Raw genomic sequence first — 17,680 nt, 5'->3', positions numbered from 1 at the left:
AGAAGGATACAGAGGCATGCCTACTGAATTAGGACCATGAGTCTGGTTGGTAAAACTAGGGATGCCAGCCTCCAGGCAGGACCCTGGGGTCACCTGGAATTATGGCTTACCTTCAGACTACAGGGATCAGCTCCCCTGGAGAAAATGGATGCTTTGGAGGATGGACTCTATGACACTGGACCCTATGGAAGTCTCTGTCCTTACCAGGCTCCACCCCCAGATCTCCAGAAGTTTTCCAACCTGTGTCTGGCAATCCTAAACTCTTCATCCCCCACAAGTGGCAACTCTATGGCAAACTGGGCTCAGCTTTCCCTTCTCTGCCCTGCTTCCATATGAACACATGAGGCTGCCTTATACTGACTCAGACCCTTGGTCCATCAAGATCAGTATTGTCCACTCTGAATGGCAGCAGCTCTTCAGGCTCCCAGGGAGAAGTCTTTCACATCTACCTGCTACCTGATCCTTTTAAGTGGAGATGCGGGGGATTGAACCTGGGACCTTCTGCATGTCAAGCAGCTGCTCTACCACTGAGCCACGGTCTCTCCCCTTTTGAGCTGGACAACTGATCCTTACATAGTTCTGGTGCCAATTGATGTGTGTTCTGCCACTGAGCTGCTCATGTAGTCCTTTAAGGATTACTGGAACCTGAATACCTTATGCAAAATTGGGGAAAGGTGTATGCCACCTGTGCCTAATTGGCACAATTCATACTGATCACATCCACAATTTGTGTGAAACACAGGTGCTCTTGGTACAGAGTGTGATGATTCTTTTTTAGCTTAGGTTGCCAGCTGGGTGACTAAAAAAACATGCTGTCACTTTGTTAGCAGCTTTAATGGGATTCTATTCACCAGGTGATGCTTAGGGTTGCCAGCTCTAGGTTGGGAAGTTCCTGGTGATTTGGGGCGTGGAGCCTGGGGAGAGGATGGATCTTAGCAGGATATAATGCCATGCAGTCCACTTTCCAAAGCGAGGGTTGCCAATCCCCAGTTGGGGGCAGGGGAACCCCTGGATTGAAGGCCTTCCTGCCTGCTTCAGGTCATCAGAAAGGGGAGGAGGGTTGAATGTCCACTGGGCACTCCATTATACCCTATGGAGACTGATCCCCATAGGATATAATGGAGAATCAATTTGTGGGGATCTGGGGCTCGGGTGGGCTGTTTCTTGAGGTAGAGGCACCGGATTTTCAGCATAGCATCTGATGCCTCTACCAAACCACCCCACCCCAAGTTTCAAAAAGATTGGACCAGGGGACCCAGTTCTATGAGCCCAAAAGAAGATGCCCCCATCCTCCATTATTTCCAAAGAAGGGAAGGCATTTAAAAAGAGCACAGTCCCTTTAATAATAATAGCCAGAACTCCCTTTAGAGTTCAGTCATGCTAGTCACAACCTTGCTCCTGGCTCCACCCACAAAGTCCCCAGATATTCCCAGAGTCCGATTTGGCAACCCTAAAAAGCAGCCATTTTCTCCAGAGGAACAGATCTCTGTAACCTGGAGACCAGCTGTAATACCAAGAAATCTACAGCCACCGCCTGAAGACTGACAATGCCAGGACATTTTTCTCCGGGTCTGTTTGTAGACTTTTTTTTGTTGCAGCATTCATTTCCATTTTAGAATAATGACATGCAATTGTGCTACCCTGTAGGCAACCTGTCCTCTTCCTATCCTCAGATGCTGCTCCTCCTAGAGCTGAGTTTGCTGGTGATATTAGAAGCTGGGGATGGGGCATTCCACCTGAACATCACTGAAGGTAAGAAACTCCCTTTTCCACACAACTGGTCATTAACAGTGACAACTCTGGTACCTTCAGCCCTCTAGTATCATGAGATGAAGCACATCATATGTATAGCAGAAATTAATGATCAGAGGTTCTCAACTTCCTAGATCAGAGATCCTCAACTTTTTTGAACCTGCGGACACCTTTGGAATTCTGGCACAGCATGGTGGGCACAGCCACAAAATGGCTGCCATGAAATGGCTGCTTCAGGAGGTGGAGCTAGCTACAAAATGGTTGCTTCGGCTTATCTTCAGTCACACAGTGATAATCCTTGTGCTGTGGTGCCAGCTGATGCAAAAGCAACACTTCAATAAATCTGAACAGCCAATCAGAAGCCTTGCTGAGCTGAAGCACCACTTTGCCCCACCTCTTTCTAAAAACACTTAGCGGGCACCAGAAAAGGTGTTGCTGGTGCCCACAGACACTATGTTGAGGGCCCCTGTCCTAGATCGTTCCAAATGAAATCCCAAACTAAGGACCAAACTACACACATTTCCTCTATGGATGTCCCTGGGTTAGGGGGCCAGGTATGTTCTGAAACTCCATGTTTCCTAGGCAAATGCAGGCCCGATTCAGTTCAGGACCACAGCACCCAGAGAGAAGGGGGGAAAGGGCCTGAGACTTCCCATTGTGCCATTTCCACAACATCTTAACATGGGCTCAGAGGAATGTTTGCTTCACTGAGGGGCTGCACACGCAAGGAGGAGCAACACATTATGTTTCTGCAGTGGAGCAAACAGGCCCTTTGAGGTCAGGAAGACAGTGTGGTGTATGTGTGTCTCCTAAGCTCCTTTCTCTTTGCATATCATGGTTCAAATCCACATTGAGCCCATGTGCCTCTAGAAAGCATGGGACTTTAGGAATCACTTTCCTCTAGTTGACCCAGGGACATCCCTAGGAAAAACCTAACATGTAATTTAGTCTGTCTCCTTCAATGTACGTTATGCAGCATTGTACAAAATGGTTCACAAACTTACTTGGATAAATGATTGAGACTGTGGTCTGTACTGCTGGGCAGGATCCTATTACGTACTTTTTGTACTACTTAATGTGCCATGGTAATACTTAATGTTATTCTTCTGTTTTTTTCTGTCTGTTCCAGACTTCTGATTTCCGAATGCATTGGTTATTGAACATTTGGTTTTGTTGATTATGTGAGAACTGTGGACTTAACCACTGCATTGCACTGGCACTGGTGCAGTGGAAGCTGCCATCGCTAGGCATTAGGCTATCATCAGACATACCTAGCACATGGCAGGTCAAGGGTGCATAACCAGACTCACAGTTGACTTAACATGTGTCTAGAATATTATGTAGTTATGCCCTTACTCTCCCCAAGTTCTAAGAATCCTTCCTTGACTTCAGTCTGTCCCACTCAAAGCTACTCATGTCCTGGGGCCTATGTGAGGTTCAGTCCCATCTAGGATGCCATTTATCTGCTATCATATATCAGTCAAATAGGAGAACACAGGATGCCATTTACTTGCTCTCATCAGGCAAAAACCCTGCTGGCGCCCCTCAATCCCTCTGGCACTCAGTGGAGTGGCAGTGGGGAAATGAGGGAGGGACTGGTGTAGCTTAACATTACTTCTGGATGGAGACATGGAAATGATGCAGATGCATCAAGCAATGGTCTAGGAATGCCCTCAATCTCAATAATCTTTACCATAGAGTTATAGGGTTCCCAGGTCCCCTCTGGTCACCAGCAGGGGAAGGGGGATAGGGTTGCCAGATCCAGGCTGAGAAACTCTTGGAGATTCGCGGGTGGAGCCTGTGGAGGACTGGAACCTCAGTGAACTACAATGCCACAGAGTCCAGCCTCCAAAACATCCATTTTTTCAAGGGGAACTGACCTCTGTAGTCTGGAGATGAGCTGTTATTCCAGGGGATCCCCAGGTCCCACCTGGAGGCTGGAATTCCTAGTTTCATATGAAAATTACACAGTAATGATGTCATCAAAATAGATTAACTGTGAAGTTTGAAACTTAAACTTAAAATGTTTAATACAATAAATGTTCCCTCTAAGCTCTAAGCAAAAATTCTACTTTGTGAGCTACAAGCATTAAAGTTGTGAGCTGCTGCTTAAATTAGTTTCCTCTAGGGCCATTTTTCCTGAGCTGAGACAAAAATGTGTGAGCTGGAGGCTAAAGAATTGTGAGCTAGCTCACACTAACTCAGCTTAGAAGGAACACTGAATACAATCATATTTCAATAGAAGTAAGAACAATTGTATGTTATATATAATACCTCAAAAATTGCAACGAAGGGGTTGTGAGGGAAAATATTTTCAGTCGTACATTTGGTATTACATGATTGTTCTCAACAAATAATATAAAAGGATATTATAGCATTGGAAAAAGTCCAGAAAAGGGCAACTAGAATGATTAAAGGGTTGGAACACTTTCCCTATGAAGAAAGGTTAAAACGCTTGGAGAAACGTCGACTGTGGGGTGACATGATAGAGGTTTACAAGATAATGCATGGGATGGAGAAAATAGAGAAAGAAGTACTTTTCTCCCTTTCTCACAATACAAGAACTCATGGGCATTCAATGAAATTGCTGAGCAGTCAGGTTAAAACAGATAAAAGAAAGTACTTCTTCACCCAAAGGGTGATTAACACGTGGAATTCACTGCCACAGGAGGTGGTGGCGGCTACAAGCATAGACAGCTTCAAGAGGGGGTTAGATAAAAATATGGAGCAGAGGTCCATCAGTGGCTATTAGCCACAGTGTGTATATATGTGTGTGTGTGTGATATATATATATATATATATATATATATATATAATTTTTTTGGCCACTGTATGACACAGAGTGTTGGACTGGATGGGCCATTGACCTGATCCAACATGGCTTCTCTTATGTTCCTATGTTGTATCACCCCCCTTTCCCTTTCTCTTCTTTTCGGTATCTCCACTGTCTTCTTAAATAAATAGATTCTTAAAAAATTACTCAATGCACTTATTTTAAAAATTCAGTGTGAACTGTATACAGATTGTACATCAGTTCACCATAACAGGGCTTATATGTGAGCCTTTCATGTGTTTGCCATGCTCACATATAAAGCTGTGTTGTCTGTATATAATTTAAAAAAAAAAATAGAAAACAGAGCATGGAGAAGAGGGAAGCAAAACCCTTCCCTTCCTTCCATTATTGTACTTTACTGCTTGAAGTATTTTGTCCCCATCTGAACTCTGACACCTGAAGTTGTTTGGACTGGGGAGAATGCCGTTTCCAGGTGGTGCACAGCAAGATAAGGTGGGAGATGGAGATGAGTTTAGCTACCCTTGCCTGGGTCAAAAGGGGTGATAACAGACAGGCAGTTTGGGGTGGCTGGGAGGCGTTCCGATTTGGGATGGCTCAAAAAGAGCTGCCCTGAAGCTTCCACATGCTCCCCATTCTGTCTGCAAGGTGACTTGGCGCATTTAGACAGGGAGGCTCCTCCAAAGCCGGACTGCTCATTTTCTTCCCTGAGGAGTCAAGCGCTTGTGCGCTCATGTGCTCAAATGCTCTGGTTAGATTTTACCCCCCAAAAGTAGGAAATGGCTTGGGGCAGTTTCACATCACCAAGGCGCCTCACATCTGCCCTGTCACTTCCAGACACTGACAGGGCGACTGGCTGTTGACTCAGAAATTTGCTACCACTTCGGAAGTGGTAGCTTTTTGAGCTGGCCTGCAGAGACTGGAGGATGAGGTGAGTGCGGGATGGGGACAGGCAGCAGATGTTTGTGTGTGGAAGGATTTTTTGGGTCAATTTCAGAGCCGTCTGAGTCAGCCCAAAGTGCTGGTCTGTAATCACCCAAGGAGACCCTATCCCCTGCTTAGGATCGCCAAGTCCAGGCTGGAAAATACCTGGATATTTTTGGGGCGGAGCCTGAGAAGGGAAGGTTTAAGGTGGTGAGGCACCTCAATGGGCTATAATGCCTATAATATGGTGGGTTCAATGCAATGAAGAGGCGAGGTGGTAGTGATCATCAGCTCTTTCTTAGGTACAGCATAGTATAGGGCTGCACCCAAAGACTGACTAACTGGGCCCACAGGGCCAACTATATACAACTCAGGGTTCTCGCGCAATCACATTATTAGATTCAAACCAGCAGGGGCCCGTGACTGGAGCAGGGCAGCAGGGATTTGGATCCTGCTGCCCATTGTTCCCGATTCCCCAAGCTGTCCTTATGGCTCCAATGAGCCTTGCAGGAACACCCCATTAAGTCTTCACTTAAAGTCTGCATACACAACAATGCCAGAATCCGCCTTCCAAAGTGGCCATTTTCTCTGGGTGAACTGATCTCTGCCACCTGGAGATCAGTTGTAATAGCAGGAGATCTCCAGCTACCACTGGGAGGCCAGCAATCCTCCTCCTGCTTTACGCAGGAACAGGATAAGACTTGGATAAATGCACAGGTATTCCCTTGCCACATCCAATTTGGCCTCCATCGAGCTGATATTGAGTTATTATTCAAAATTCAGTGCCGCTTTATCACCACGTTCAAAGCAGCTTACATGACTAAAATCACAGAACGATAGAAACCTAAAGACAAATGGCCTTTATATAACTGCAATGACAGCCTATGCAGAATTTTCAGAATGGGCTACATATTTAGCAGCAGCCCTCCCGGAACACCTTAACTTAAAAAGTCCCTTTGAAAGAGAAGAGCCTTCCATAATTTCTGAAGTCCGGGGAGGATAGGAGCCCTGCATTCCTTCTCTGGGAGACTATTATTCTGTAGCATTGGCATTGCTACAGAAAAGGCATGCACTGTAGCCATGAAGGACTGTGCTTGCCTAAAGAAAGGCACTGAAGGAGCAGCTGTTCCGTGGACCTCAGTTGGCATGTGGGGTTATACAGGGACAAGCAGTCCTTTGGCTCCCAGATTACAAAGGACTTTCAAGGTAATCACCAGCCCTTTTGAGTTAACCCAGAAACAATCAGAAAACCTATTCAACAGTTCCAACAGGATGTCTGGTTACCTTGGGCCAGTCATTCTCTCTTAGCCTTAGCTACCCCACAGGACTTTTATTTGGCTCCTGTGCGCTGTTTGTCCCCAGTGAATTTTCTGAGAGACCTTCAAGCACAGTTCCACATTCCACACATTACTGTAATCCAGTCTGAAGGTTACAGAATCATGAACTGGTGTGGATAGGTTGGCTGAATCCAAGAGGAAGGAAAATCCTGCTGACCAAGAGTAGATAACAAAATGTACACAATAAAATGTACATCAACCAGCTCTGGTAGGAGTCCAAGACATACCCAGACTTTTAACTTGGCCCAGAAGTGCTGAACGGACGCTGCCTACCCATGATAACTCTACTCTCTGAAAGGCATGAGTCCTGTCTTGTCTGAATTTAGTTTCAGAGCATTTGCCCTCATCCACCGGCTTCACCAGCATGAGAATAAGAAGTTATAAACAGATGCATTCCAAAAATGGTACTCCTTCCTTGCTTTTGATATTTCATCTGCCTCAGAAAACAAGTTCTTTGTGAACCAACAATGGGTTCTGCGTAAACCTGCTAGTTTGCTGCAAGTAACAGAATTTATGTATTTATTTATTACTTTAGACTTTTATCCTGCCCTCTCTGCAAGTTGACAAAGGGCGGCTATCAATCAGTTCAAACATCTATAATTACAATTTAAATACAATTAAATACAATTAAAACATTTTATGGTGCTGAACCATAGAGAAATGCCATAAAAGACTAGCACATTTCCTGTGCAACATTTTTGTTTACTTCATTTATACCCAGGCCTCAGATTCAGTGGGAGCTCACAGGAGCACAGCTCCTGAACCTTTCTGAGAGTTCCACCTCCTCTTTCTGAGAGTTCCACCTCCTTGTCCATTGAATAGTATTGCAGCAGCATAACAATCCCTGGATGAGCTCCATCACCTATTTTTCTACAAAATGACGATTGTTTATACCCTGCTTTTCTCCCCGACACAAAGTGGTCTACATTATTTGCCTCTCCTCCTTTTTATCATTACGACAACCCTGTGAGGTAGGTTATGCTGAGAGTGGGTGATTGGCCCAAAGTTTTTCTATTTCATCAGATGCATGGTGTTCGATGGGCATTAAATATAGTAAAAACAAAAATCATGAATATACGATTAGGTTTGCACAATAATGATACAGCTTGTACCTTTTACATTTCATGGCCTTCTGACTTACTTATTTTCTTCTATGTCTATCGAGCACCATGTTTGTATATGTGTGTATCTGCCAAGATGCATTTCATAATTCTGTTGAAGTAGTTCTTAGTCCACCAGTGTTTCTGCCACCAAAAATCTTCTAGTCTTGCTGCACAACTCCTTTTTGTTCTGAGTCATTATTAGGCACACACAACAATTTCCTTTATTGGCATTATTAAAAAATAAGGTATTAGCACTGATAAGAGCAAGATAAAAGGAAATGCAAAAATGAAACATACATATGTGTAAAACATATTTCCATATTTCAATTCCAATCTAAAATAATTTATGAATTAAATTATCATAAAATAGCTTGGTTTACCATAGTACTATGTATAAGTAGAGCTGCTTGGAGGAACTTTGTCACAGTTTCAGTAATATTCTCGGCAGTGTTATTTAGCAGAAAAAGCAATTTTTTGCATATCAGGTGATTCTACTACCAAGAATTGGTGAAAAAATGCTATGCCATACACTGATGTAGCAACAGCATTCTAATAGCACATGGGATACTGTTTCGATGGCACAACTTAAAGGTAAAAGGTAGTCCCTTATGCAAGTACCGGTCGTTTCTGACTCTGGGGTGATGTTGCATCACGACATTTTCACAGCAGACTTTTTACGGGGTGGTTTGCCATTGCCTTCCCCAGTCATTTACACTTTACCCCCAGCAAGCTGGGCACCACTTGCACAGGGACAAATCCATTGACTCTTCTCGCTAGGATTGCTGAGGGGAGGACATTAAGCCTAGCAAGTGAGAAGGCTTTCAAGTTAGTTTTCAGGAGTAGCCAATGAAAATATCTGGCTGGATGTTACACAGTTTTGTGTAGTGCTTTTGTTTCATTTTGTTTTTTTAAAAAGGAACCAGTAGTCATACAAAAGAACATGTTGTCGAGTTGCATCTGGCTCACAAGGACCCATCCATGGGGTCCTTCAGGCAAGAGCTAAGCAGAAATGCATCAGCAGTGGGAAGGGCTGTGCCTCGGTGGAAGAGCCTCTGCTCAGCATGTTCCCAGGTTCAATCCCTGGCATCTCCAGCTGAACAGCAGATCTCTGCCTGAGACCTTGGAGAGCTGCTGCCAGTCTGAGTAGACAAAACTGACTTTGATGGACCAAGGGTCTGATTCAGTACAAGGCCACATGTGTGTGTTGGGCCCTGCTCTTGCACTGTTCTGTGCTTACATACTGTTTGAGTAACTGAAGCATGCTTCTACCCTCCAGGATCCAAATGCCTACATTCTGATTGGCCGTTCTGTGTGAATCGGCCACTTGGGGCACAAGGCATGCTAATGAAGGATTCTGAAGAGACCAATAGGGTGGTTTCCCAGCGACTAAAAGGGGTGTGTCTTTCCTTCCCCAACTGTATATATTGCCTCCTTTGCCTGTTAGTTCCCCAGTTCAGAGTTTCTCAATAAAGAGTTATGTTCTTACCCACGGCTGAACTCACTATTTAATAATGTGTCTAAGTGGTTTGCCATTGTCTTCCTCTACATAATAACCCCTTGTCTTCCTTGGTGGTCTCCAAGTACTGAGCATGGCCAATTCTTTAGCTCCCGAACTCTAATCAGTCCAGGCTAATCTGGCCTATTCAGACTATTAACTCAGATATAAAGTTCCATCAATTCCATCCCCAGGAGGGGAGGGGGGCAGAGTGTGCCAGTACGCCATACCATTGAGCACTGTCACACACACACACAATCCTTGATTGTGTCCAATAGCAATCATTCTCAATTGGATTGGCTTGCCCATACGGGAGAATCCACTTGTGACTGCTGTCCTGCCAAGAAAGCACGCTACCCAACCATGTCTGGATGCAATGCCTGGACTGGGATTGCCAGGGCTTTTTCTGAGCAGGAACACACAGAAACTCAGTTCTGGCTGGCTCGGCATCAGGGTGTGTGGCTGAATATGCAAATGAATTCCTGCTAGGCTTTTTCCACCCAAAAAGTCTGTGTGAAACAATAGTCGTGCCAAGGGGGTGTGGCCTAATATGCAAATGAGTTCCTGCTGGGCTTTCACTACAAAAGTGTGTGAAGCAATGGTGTTGCCAAGGGGTGTGGCCTAATATGCAAATGAGTTCCCTGCTCGGCTTTTCCCACAAAAAGTCTGTGAGGCAATGGTGTTGCCAAGGGGTGTGGCCTAATATGCAAATGAGTTCCTGCTCGGCCTTTTCTACAAAAAGTCTGCGCGAAACAATGGTGGTGCCAAGGTGTGTGTGGCCTAAGATGCAAATGAGTTCATGCTGGGCTTTTTCTACCAAAAAAAAAAAAAAAGCTCTGGGGATTGCTGATCAGTGTGGTAGTTTTGTGTGTGGACACCAATGGCATCTAGAAGGGGCGGGAGGAGATATCTTTGTAGCTTCTCTGTTGCTTCTGTGATGAAAAAGAGTTAGCTGCTTTGTCTGTAAAAGAATGGATTGCCGTTGAGCAGCTTTTGATTCAAGATTAAGGAGTATTTATAGGTACTGAGAAGCAAGAAGAACCTCCTAGATCTGCAGCTGTTGATCCTGTCACTTGCTTTTTCTACCTCTGAGATCTAGTATGTTGGATTTGGAAAGTCTGATCATGCTTTGGCAATGAACCTTGGTGCAAAATTGCATAAGATACAGGTGATCAAAGCACCCAGGGTGTCATTTAGCCATACAAAGCAGTCGTAGCCCCTCTCCAAATATCTATATTAGACAGTGGCACTGGAGAGGGAGGGAATTTGACTGAAAAAGCCCTCACCCTCTCAGACTGCTTGATGGGGGGGGGGGGGACCACAAGTATGATTTAGGCACCTGTCTTTCTGGGTGGGTGGGGATTTTTGATTGGGAAAATGGAAGCACAGAGCATCCTCCATTTCCCCAGCACCTCAGACCCAATGCATTGGTGGTGGAAAGTGCTGTCAAATCATAGTTGTCTTATGACAATGCCATAGGGTTTTCAAGGCAAGAGACATTCAGAGGTGGTTTGCCATTGCCTGCCTCTGTGTAGTGACCCTGGCCTTCCTTAGAGGTCTCCCATCCAAATACTAACCAGGGCTGACGCTGCTTAGCTTCCAAAATCTTATGAGATCAGATTTGCCTGAGCCATTCAGATCAGGGTACGCAATCCATTACACCTCCCCAATTAGTTATACTTCTACAAGAGAATTCAGTCACCATTTCCCTCCATCACAAACCATAGGGCTGTCGCTGAGTGATCCTGGGAACACTTGTACCTTCTCAGCTGTACTGCTTTCATGTGTGTGTATGGGGAGTGGCATAAGGGAAAAAATAAAGTTTCCCATCATGTATGCCACTCTGAGCTTCTTAGAGGGTGAAATTTATGGTATGGAATCCTGCAAATTTCCATTTTGTCCCCCATGCTTTTTAATGTCTATATCAGGGGTGGTCAAACTGTGGCTCAGGACCGCATGTGGCTCTTTCACACATACTATGTGGCTCTTGAAACTTGACCCTTTGGCCAGCTTGGAAAGGTATTTCTCTCTTTAAATCACTTCTCCAAGCTAAGCCAGTTGGTGGCTTGGAGAATGCATTTCTTTCCACCTGTCCCTCCCTCCCCGCCCCCATCTATTTGTCTTCCTTCCTCTCTTCCTTCCTCCCTCCCTCGTCTTTCAGCTCTCAAACATCTGACCTTTATATTCTATGTGTCTGTTATGTTACACAAGCTTGGCCTCCCCTGGTCTACATGAAGCTGCTGGGAGAGGCCACCCAAATATTTGGGTAATCACATTTCCACTTCTCCTTTTCAGCAAAGTCAAGTGAAGCTAAGGATATCTGGAATGGATGATAGGGTTGCCAACCTCCAGGTGGCAGCTGGAGATCTCTGGGATTGTAGCTGTTCTCCAGGAGACAGAGATCAATTCACCTGGAGAAAACGGCCACATTGGAAGGTGGACTCTATAGCATTATACCCCACTGAAGTCCCTCCCCTCCCCTCCCCAAACCCTGCCCTCCTCAGGCTCCTCCTCCAAAATCTCCAGGAATTTCTCAACCTAGAGCTTGGCTTTGGTGAAAGCTTTTCTCATGCAAGCTTTGCATATGCAGCGCGATGACATCACCCAGAAGTGATGCCATCACACTGGCCACGTTGTGTTGGGGATGCTCTAGGATTCTAGTAAAAAACTCTATGGTATCATCTAGCATCCAGATAAAAACTCTATGGTATCATAGAGTTTTCACCCAAATGCTAGAGCATCACCTGTGCGATGTGTCCGGTGTGACGGCGTCACTTCTGGGTGACATCATTGTGTGTGGCATGTTGTGTGATGGTGGAGTTATTTGAGGGTGCGGATTCCCCCAGCGGCCTGCACCACGCCAGTGGGTTTGGGGGCCTCAAACCGGGGGAACCCCTGCCCCCAGCAGGAGCTTGGCAGCCCTACCTGGAGCTGGCAGCCTTAATGAAAGCTTAGAGGTGGGAATAGGCAGGATGAGGACCAATGAACAGAAGCTGTATCTAGATATTGTGGCGGTGCTGTTGGGTGGTCATAGGACCAATCTCAAATTTGTGGTTGCAATTAAGAACATAAAAAAACATCAGAAGAGTTTCTTTGGAAGCCTCCAAAGAGCAGAGTTTCTCAGCGGCACCTGGCCGTTTTGGGGTTGAAAGCAGCTGAGGGGCGCCTTTCCATGAAGATGCTGCTCGGCTGCTTTCAACCCAAAAGTGGCTGGGTGCCTTTAAAACACTGCGCTCTCCAAGGAAGCCTCCAAAGAGTGTAGTGCAGGGGGAAAGCGGCAGCGCAGCAGCACTCTTGTGCACCGCCCGCTGCTCTCTAGGCCCCCTTACGATGACGCACTTTTACATCTTAAATCATTCTCCTGAAAGATCAGGCTTGCCATGTAGGCCAGTGACTGAAGGCTCTGGGAGACCCCCATTCAAACCCCCATTTTTCCACAAGGTTTACCAGGTGGTGTTGGGCTCAACACACACTCTCAGCCTAACCTACTTCCCTGGAAGATAACTGTGCAAGTTTGTTGTAACAAAACTAAACAGGAGCCTAGCAGCAGCTTAAAACCTATAACTTTTTATCTATTTTGAATCTTTTATGCCACCTCCCCAGAAAACCTGTCCAATGAAAAGTTGTAAGTTAAAATCCAGCATTAAAAACCTAGCCAGAGCATGAAAATGTACATCACTGAGCAGCTTAAAATGAATAATAGCTTTCAAGCTAAAAGTGTGCTATAAAAATGGTGTTAAAAGCTTGGGCAAATAGTAATGATTTGGCCTGTGGAAAAATGAGTCAGTTTGGTTGATGAGCCAGTTTGGTGTAGTGGTTAAGTGCACGGACTCTTATCTGGAAGAACCGGGTTTGATTCCCCACTCCTCCACTTGCACCTGCTGGATGGCCTTGGGTCAGCTGTAGCTTTCGTAGGAGTTGTCCTTGAAAGGGCAGCTGCTGTAAGAGCTCTCTTAGCCCCACCTACCTCACAAGGTGTCTCTTGTGGGGAGGGGAAGGTAAAGGAGATTGTAAACCACTCTGAGATTCAGAGTATAGGACAGAATATAAATCCAATATCATCAAAGAGAGAGTAACATTAATGCCATATGAGCCCTAAGGGGAAGGGTATTCTACAGGTGGGGCACCACCACTGAAAAAGCCCCATCTCTGGTTGCCGCTTACTTTGTGAGGATTATCTTAACTGCTGGGGTAAATAATTTGGAAACAAAAGATGGCCAGTGATCTTTCAGCACTGGGGTGATTAAAGTCCTAATAGTCTTGACAGTAGTCTGGCTGTCACATTTTAAACCAGCTGAAGTTTCAATTTCAAACACAGTCCCACATAGAGTGCATTACAGTAATCTAATCTGGATGTAGGGTTGTCAGGCAACTGGCAGGAGATGGGGGAAGGCAGGTACTTACCATGGGGGGAGGAATCGCCACCACTGTATGAGGACATCACTTCCAGAGCAAGCTAGAAGTGCTGACATCAAGCTGGGGTGATGCTCTAGCATTCTTCTATGAGTGCTGGATCATCACCCCAGCGTGATGCCATGTTTCTGGGTCACATCAGATGACATCATCACCTGCCAATCACTGTATCACCCTGGTTGGCTGGCCTGCTTCTGCCTGCTGACAGCTGAGTGCTGGCAGGCAGCAGCCAAAATTGCCAGGAGTTTGCCTACTCTTAGTGGGCACTGGGCAAGCCTACCTGGATGTAATCACTGTGGACAGATCATGCTTTCTGGGGAGCAGCTATTGCTGACATATCAGACAAAGCTGATAAAAGATGCTATGTGCCATACAGGGGATCTAGGCCTCCCACTGTAGGCCTGGATCTAACAACACCCCAAAGTCAGGTACCTGCTCCTTCAGGGGAAGTGCAACCCTCTCCAGGACAGGTCAACTCCATTATGCTCAAGCAGCTTTCTCACTGACCTGAGGTTAAGTTTATTGGCCTTCCATCCCATTGCCATCTCTGTTAACTTCCACAGACCCACCTGACTCAGCTGTTAAGGAGAAATTAGAGATGGTAGCAAGCACATATTAGTGGCTCTCCACTCCAAATTCCTGGATGATCTCTTCCAGTGATTTCATGTAGGTGTCAAACAGCATGGGGGACAAGATGGAACCCACAGGACCCTATAGCATAAATGCCACAGGGATGAGCAGTAGTCCCTCAACATCTCCTGCTGGTGTGGGCCAACAAGAGTAGGACCAGGGAAGCACAGTTCCTCTACTCCCAACTCAGCCAACCTTTCCAGAAGGATACCATAAGTGATGGTACCAAGTGCTGCAATAAGGTCCAGCATAATCTATAGGGATGCACGCCCTCTGTTAGTCTCATGTCAAAGTCCATTTGCCATTTCCATCCTAAACCCAGACATGAATCTGGGTTGAAATGCATCTAGATAATCCATCTCTTCCAGTAACGCCTGAAGCTGTGTAGCCACCACTCATTCAAGCACCTTGCCCTTGTTTAAGTCAGTGTAAGCCAGGAATGTATTCTTCAGGAGGGATGACCATTTCTTTCAAGGATAGGGTTGCCAGACCCCTGCCAGGGGCAGGGAAACCCTGCTTTCATGGGGCATTTCCTGCTGCTGGCCCAAATGGTGATGTGATATCATCCAGAAGTGAAGCCATCATGTTGCCAATGTTGCTTGGCAATACTCTAGTTTTGGGGCAAAACTCTATGGTAAAATTGGCTACAAATGACAGTGCTTTGTCCAAAAACTAGAGGATCACCCCCACTCCCAACCTCAGTGACATAATGACATCACTTCCAGGTGACGTCATTCATGTGCACAGCAGATGGCCCTGGAAAGAACCAAGGATCCCCTCCCACCAGTTGCCAGGTAGGGCCTGGCAATTCTGCTGAAAGATGTTTATTACCTCAGGGATGCACTCAACCAACCCAGCCCAGCTTAATCTCTGCAACCAAAAAAGGGGCAAGAGTTGAGTCTAGATATGGTTGGCTGCACACTTCTAAGAAGCATGTCTGCTTTGTTTGGCCACGCCAACCAAAAGTCATCTGTGCAACTAGGACCAGACTTCATTGCGGTCTAACTACATTTATTCTAGCATAAGTTTTTGTGAGTCAGAGCTTACTGCATCAATTGCATGAAGTGTACATTGATTCAGCATTTATACTTAAAGCTAAAAACAGGATATGGGGGAGATGTTACAAAGAGAAGCCAGTTTAAAACCAAATCCAATCAAAAGAGTAGTAAGTGGGTGAGCATAGATAGGTTAAATGCGATTAACATCAAATCTAATCCAGGAAAGCCCAGGGTGATAATCTTCCAGAGCATTCTGCTGCTGATCTAAAGGTCACTGTTCTCCTACCAATGAAATTCAAAGGGAGAGAGAATCCAATGTGAAAATGTGGAATTAGGATTTATTAAGATGCTCAATACTATTATCCCTCCCCCCTCTAAAAAAAAAACAACAGAACAAGGATTTAGGATTTCTCACTCACTGTAGGTGCTATTTCAGCATGACCCACCTTTTGCAAAGACGAATATGTTTGACTCACCTCTATATAGTCTCTATACTCCTCTAACTTAGGGTTGCCAAGTCCAATTCAAGAAATATCTGGGGACTTTGGGGGTGGAGCCAGGAGACTTTGGGGGTGGAGCCAGGAGACTTTGGGGCGGAGCCAGGAACAAGAGTGTGACAAGCATAATTGAACTCCAAGAGAGTTCTGGCCATCACATTTAAAGGGACAGCACACCTTTTTAAATGTCTTCCTTCCATAGGAAATAATGAAGGATAAGGGCACCTTCTTTTGGGGCTCATAGAATTGGACCCCCTGGTCCAATCGTTTTGAAATTTGGGGGATACTTTGGGGAGAGGCACTAGATACTATATTGAAAATTTGGTGCCTCTACCTCAAAAAACAGCTCCCCCAGAGCCCCCGAAACCTCCAGATCAATTCCCCATTATACCCTATGAGAAGACGTTTCCCTCTCCACCCCCCTCCACCCCGCCCCCCCCTTTCTGGGAAATCTGATGCAGGAGACAGAACTCACTCACCTCCGGAGGTGCAAAGGCACATGGTCCTTTGGGGGCGTGGCTGGGCTCCCCTCCCTTCACCGGCCAGCTGACTGGGGGCGGGAAGCAGCCTGAGAAAACGGAAGAGCTCTGGCTGCTGCGATCGGGGCTGGGTGCGAAGGGCTGCCGTTCTCCTCCTCCCCTCCCCCCCGCTTTCCCTTTTATGGCCAGCGGGGGGAGGAGGCTCCAAATCGGGAGTCTCCAGGCCTACCGGGGGATTTGGGACCCCTACTCTAACTAGATCAGTTTATCAAGCCTCTGCCTGTACTCTCCTAGATTAGATTTGATGTTAATCCTATTTTACCTATCTGTCTCAACAGTTAGGAGTAGCCCTCACCCACTGAGTGATTTATTACTCTTTTGATTGGATCTTGCTCTAAAATGGCCTCTTTTTAATGAGAGGGAACAGGGAGGGAATGAGCAACATTATCCTCCGTGGGTTTTTTTTTGTTGGGGGGGATTGAAAATGTTGGATTTTGCTGCTTATTCCAGTATTTCTGACTACAGCTAAAATTAACTTTGAGGCATTTTTCAGCCATTCACGAATTTTCTGGAGTTCACGCATAGCACAGTATAGAGACACCACAAGTGTCTCTTGCTTTCACCCATAATAACATGGTTATCATTCACTTCTAGAAGGAAAGATAAACACTCAGTACTGGGACAATGGGCTTTTCCACATTCTTATTTCCCTCACCCTTGTGTTCCTATCGCTTTGGGTTGTATTTTCCTTCTTTTCTCCACACGTTTTGTTCCCCCTAGTGGTTAATTCAATATTACATTGCTGCAGGGCTGGTTTTGTAGCAAGAACTCCTTTGCATATTAGGCTGCACCCCCTTATGTATCCCTTCAAGAGTTTACAAGGCTGTTATTACAGGCTCTACTGTAAACTCTTGGAGGATTGGCCTAATATGCAAAGGAGTTCCTGCTACAAAAAAAGGCCCTGCATTGCTGTATGTCTAGCATAAGAACCTACAGTTTAAATCTTCAAGGAGATATGCCAGACATACCATGACGGCAGACTTATCTATTGCCAACAACGCGTGTCCCACAGGATTTGAAAGGCAATTTATTAGTAATTCAAAAAGACACACTTCAGCAGTATCACATAAATACATTTCCTTTTAGATCCTGTTGGTGTCATCATTCTGATGCCATGAGAATTTTCCATTGTCAGTACAATTGCGTCCAGCTTTCAGAGGAGGCCTGGAGTTCACCTGGAATCACAGCTGACCTCCAGATT

General features: G+C 45.6%; 1 protein-coding gene across 1 annotated transcript in view; it reads left to right on the top strand.

The window, feature by feature from the left end:
- LOC132571993 (gamma-aminobutyric acid type B receptor subunit 1-like) overlaps positions 1–17,680 on the top strand; it is a 188,857-nt gene that overhangs the window by 120,116 nt on the left and 51,061 nt on the right. The window contains exon 3 of the mRNA XM_060238785.1: positions 1,674–1,752. Within this exon, the coding sequence (XP_060094768.1) occupies positions 1,674–1,752 (79 nt within the window). The remainder of the gene's footprint in view (positions 1–1,673; positions 1,753–17,680) is intronic.

Source organism: Heteronotia binoei, chromosome 5, assembly GCF_032191835.1.
Source record: "Heteronotia binoei isolate CCM8104 ecotype False Entrance Well chromosome 5, APGP_CSIRO_Hbin_v1, whole genome shotgun sequence".
NCBI lineage: Eukaryota > Metazoa > Chordata > Lepidosauria > Squamata > Gekkonidae > Heteronotia > Heteronotia binoei.
The sequence above is the reverse complement of the archived record's forward strand: the minus strand, read 5'-3'. Positions and strand labels throughout refer to the sequence as shown.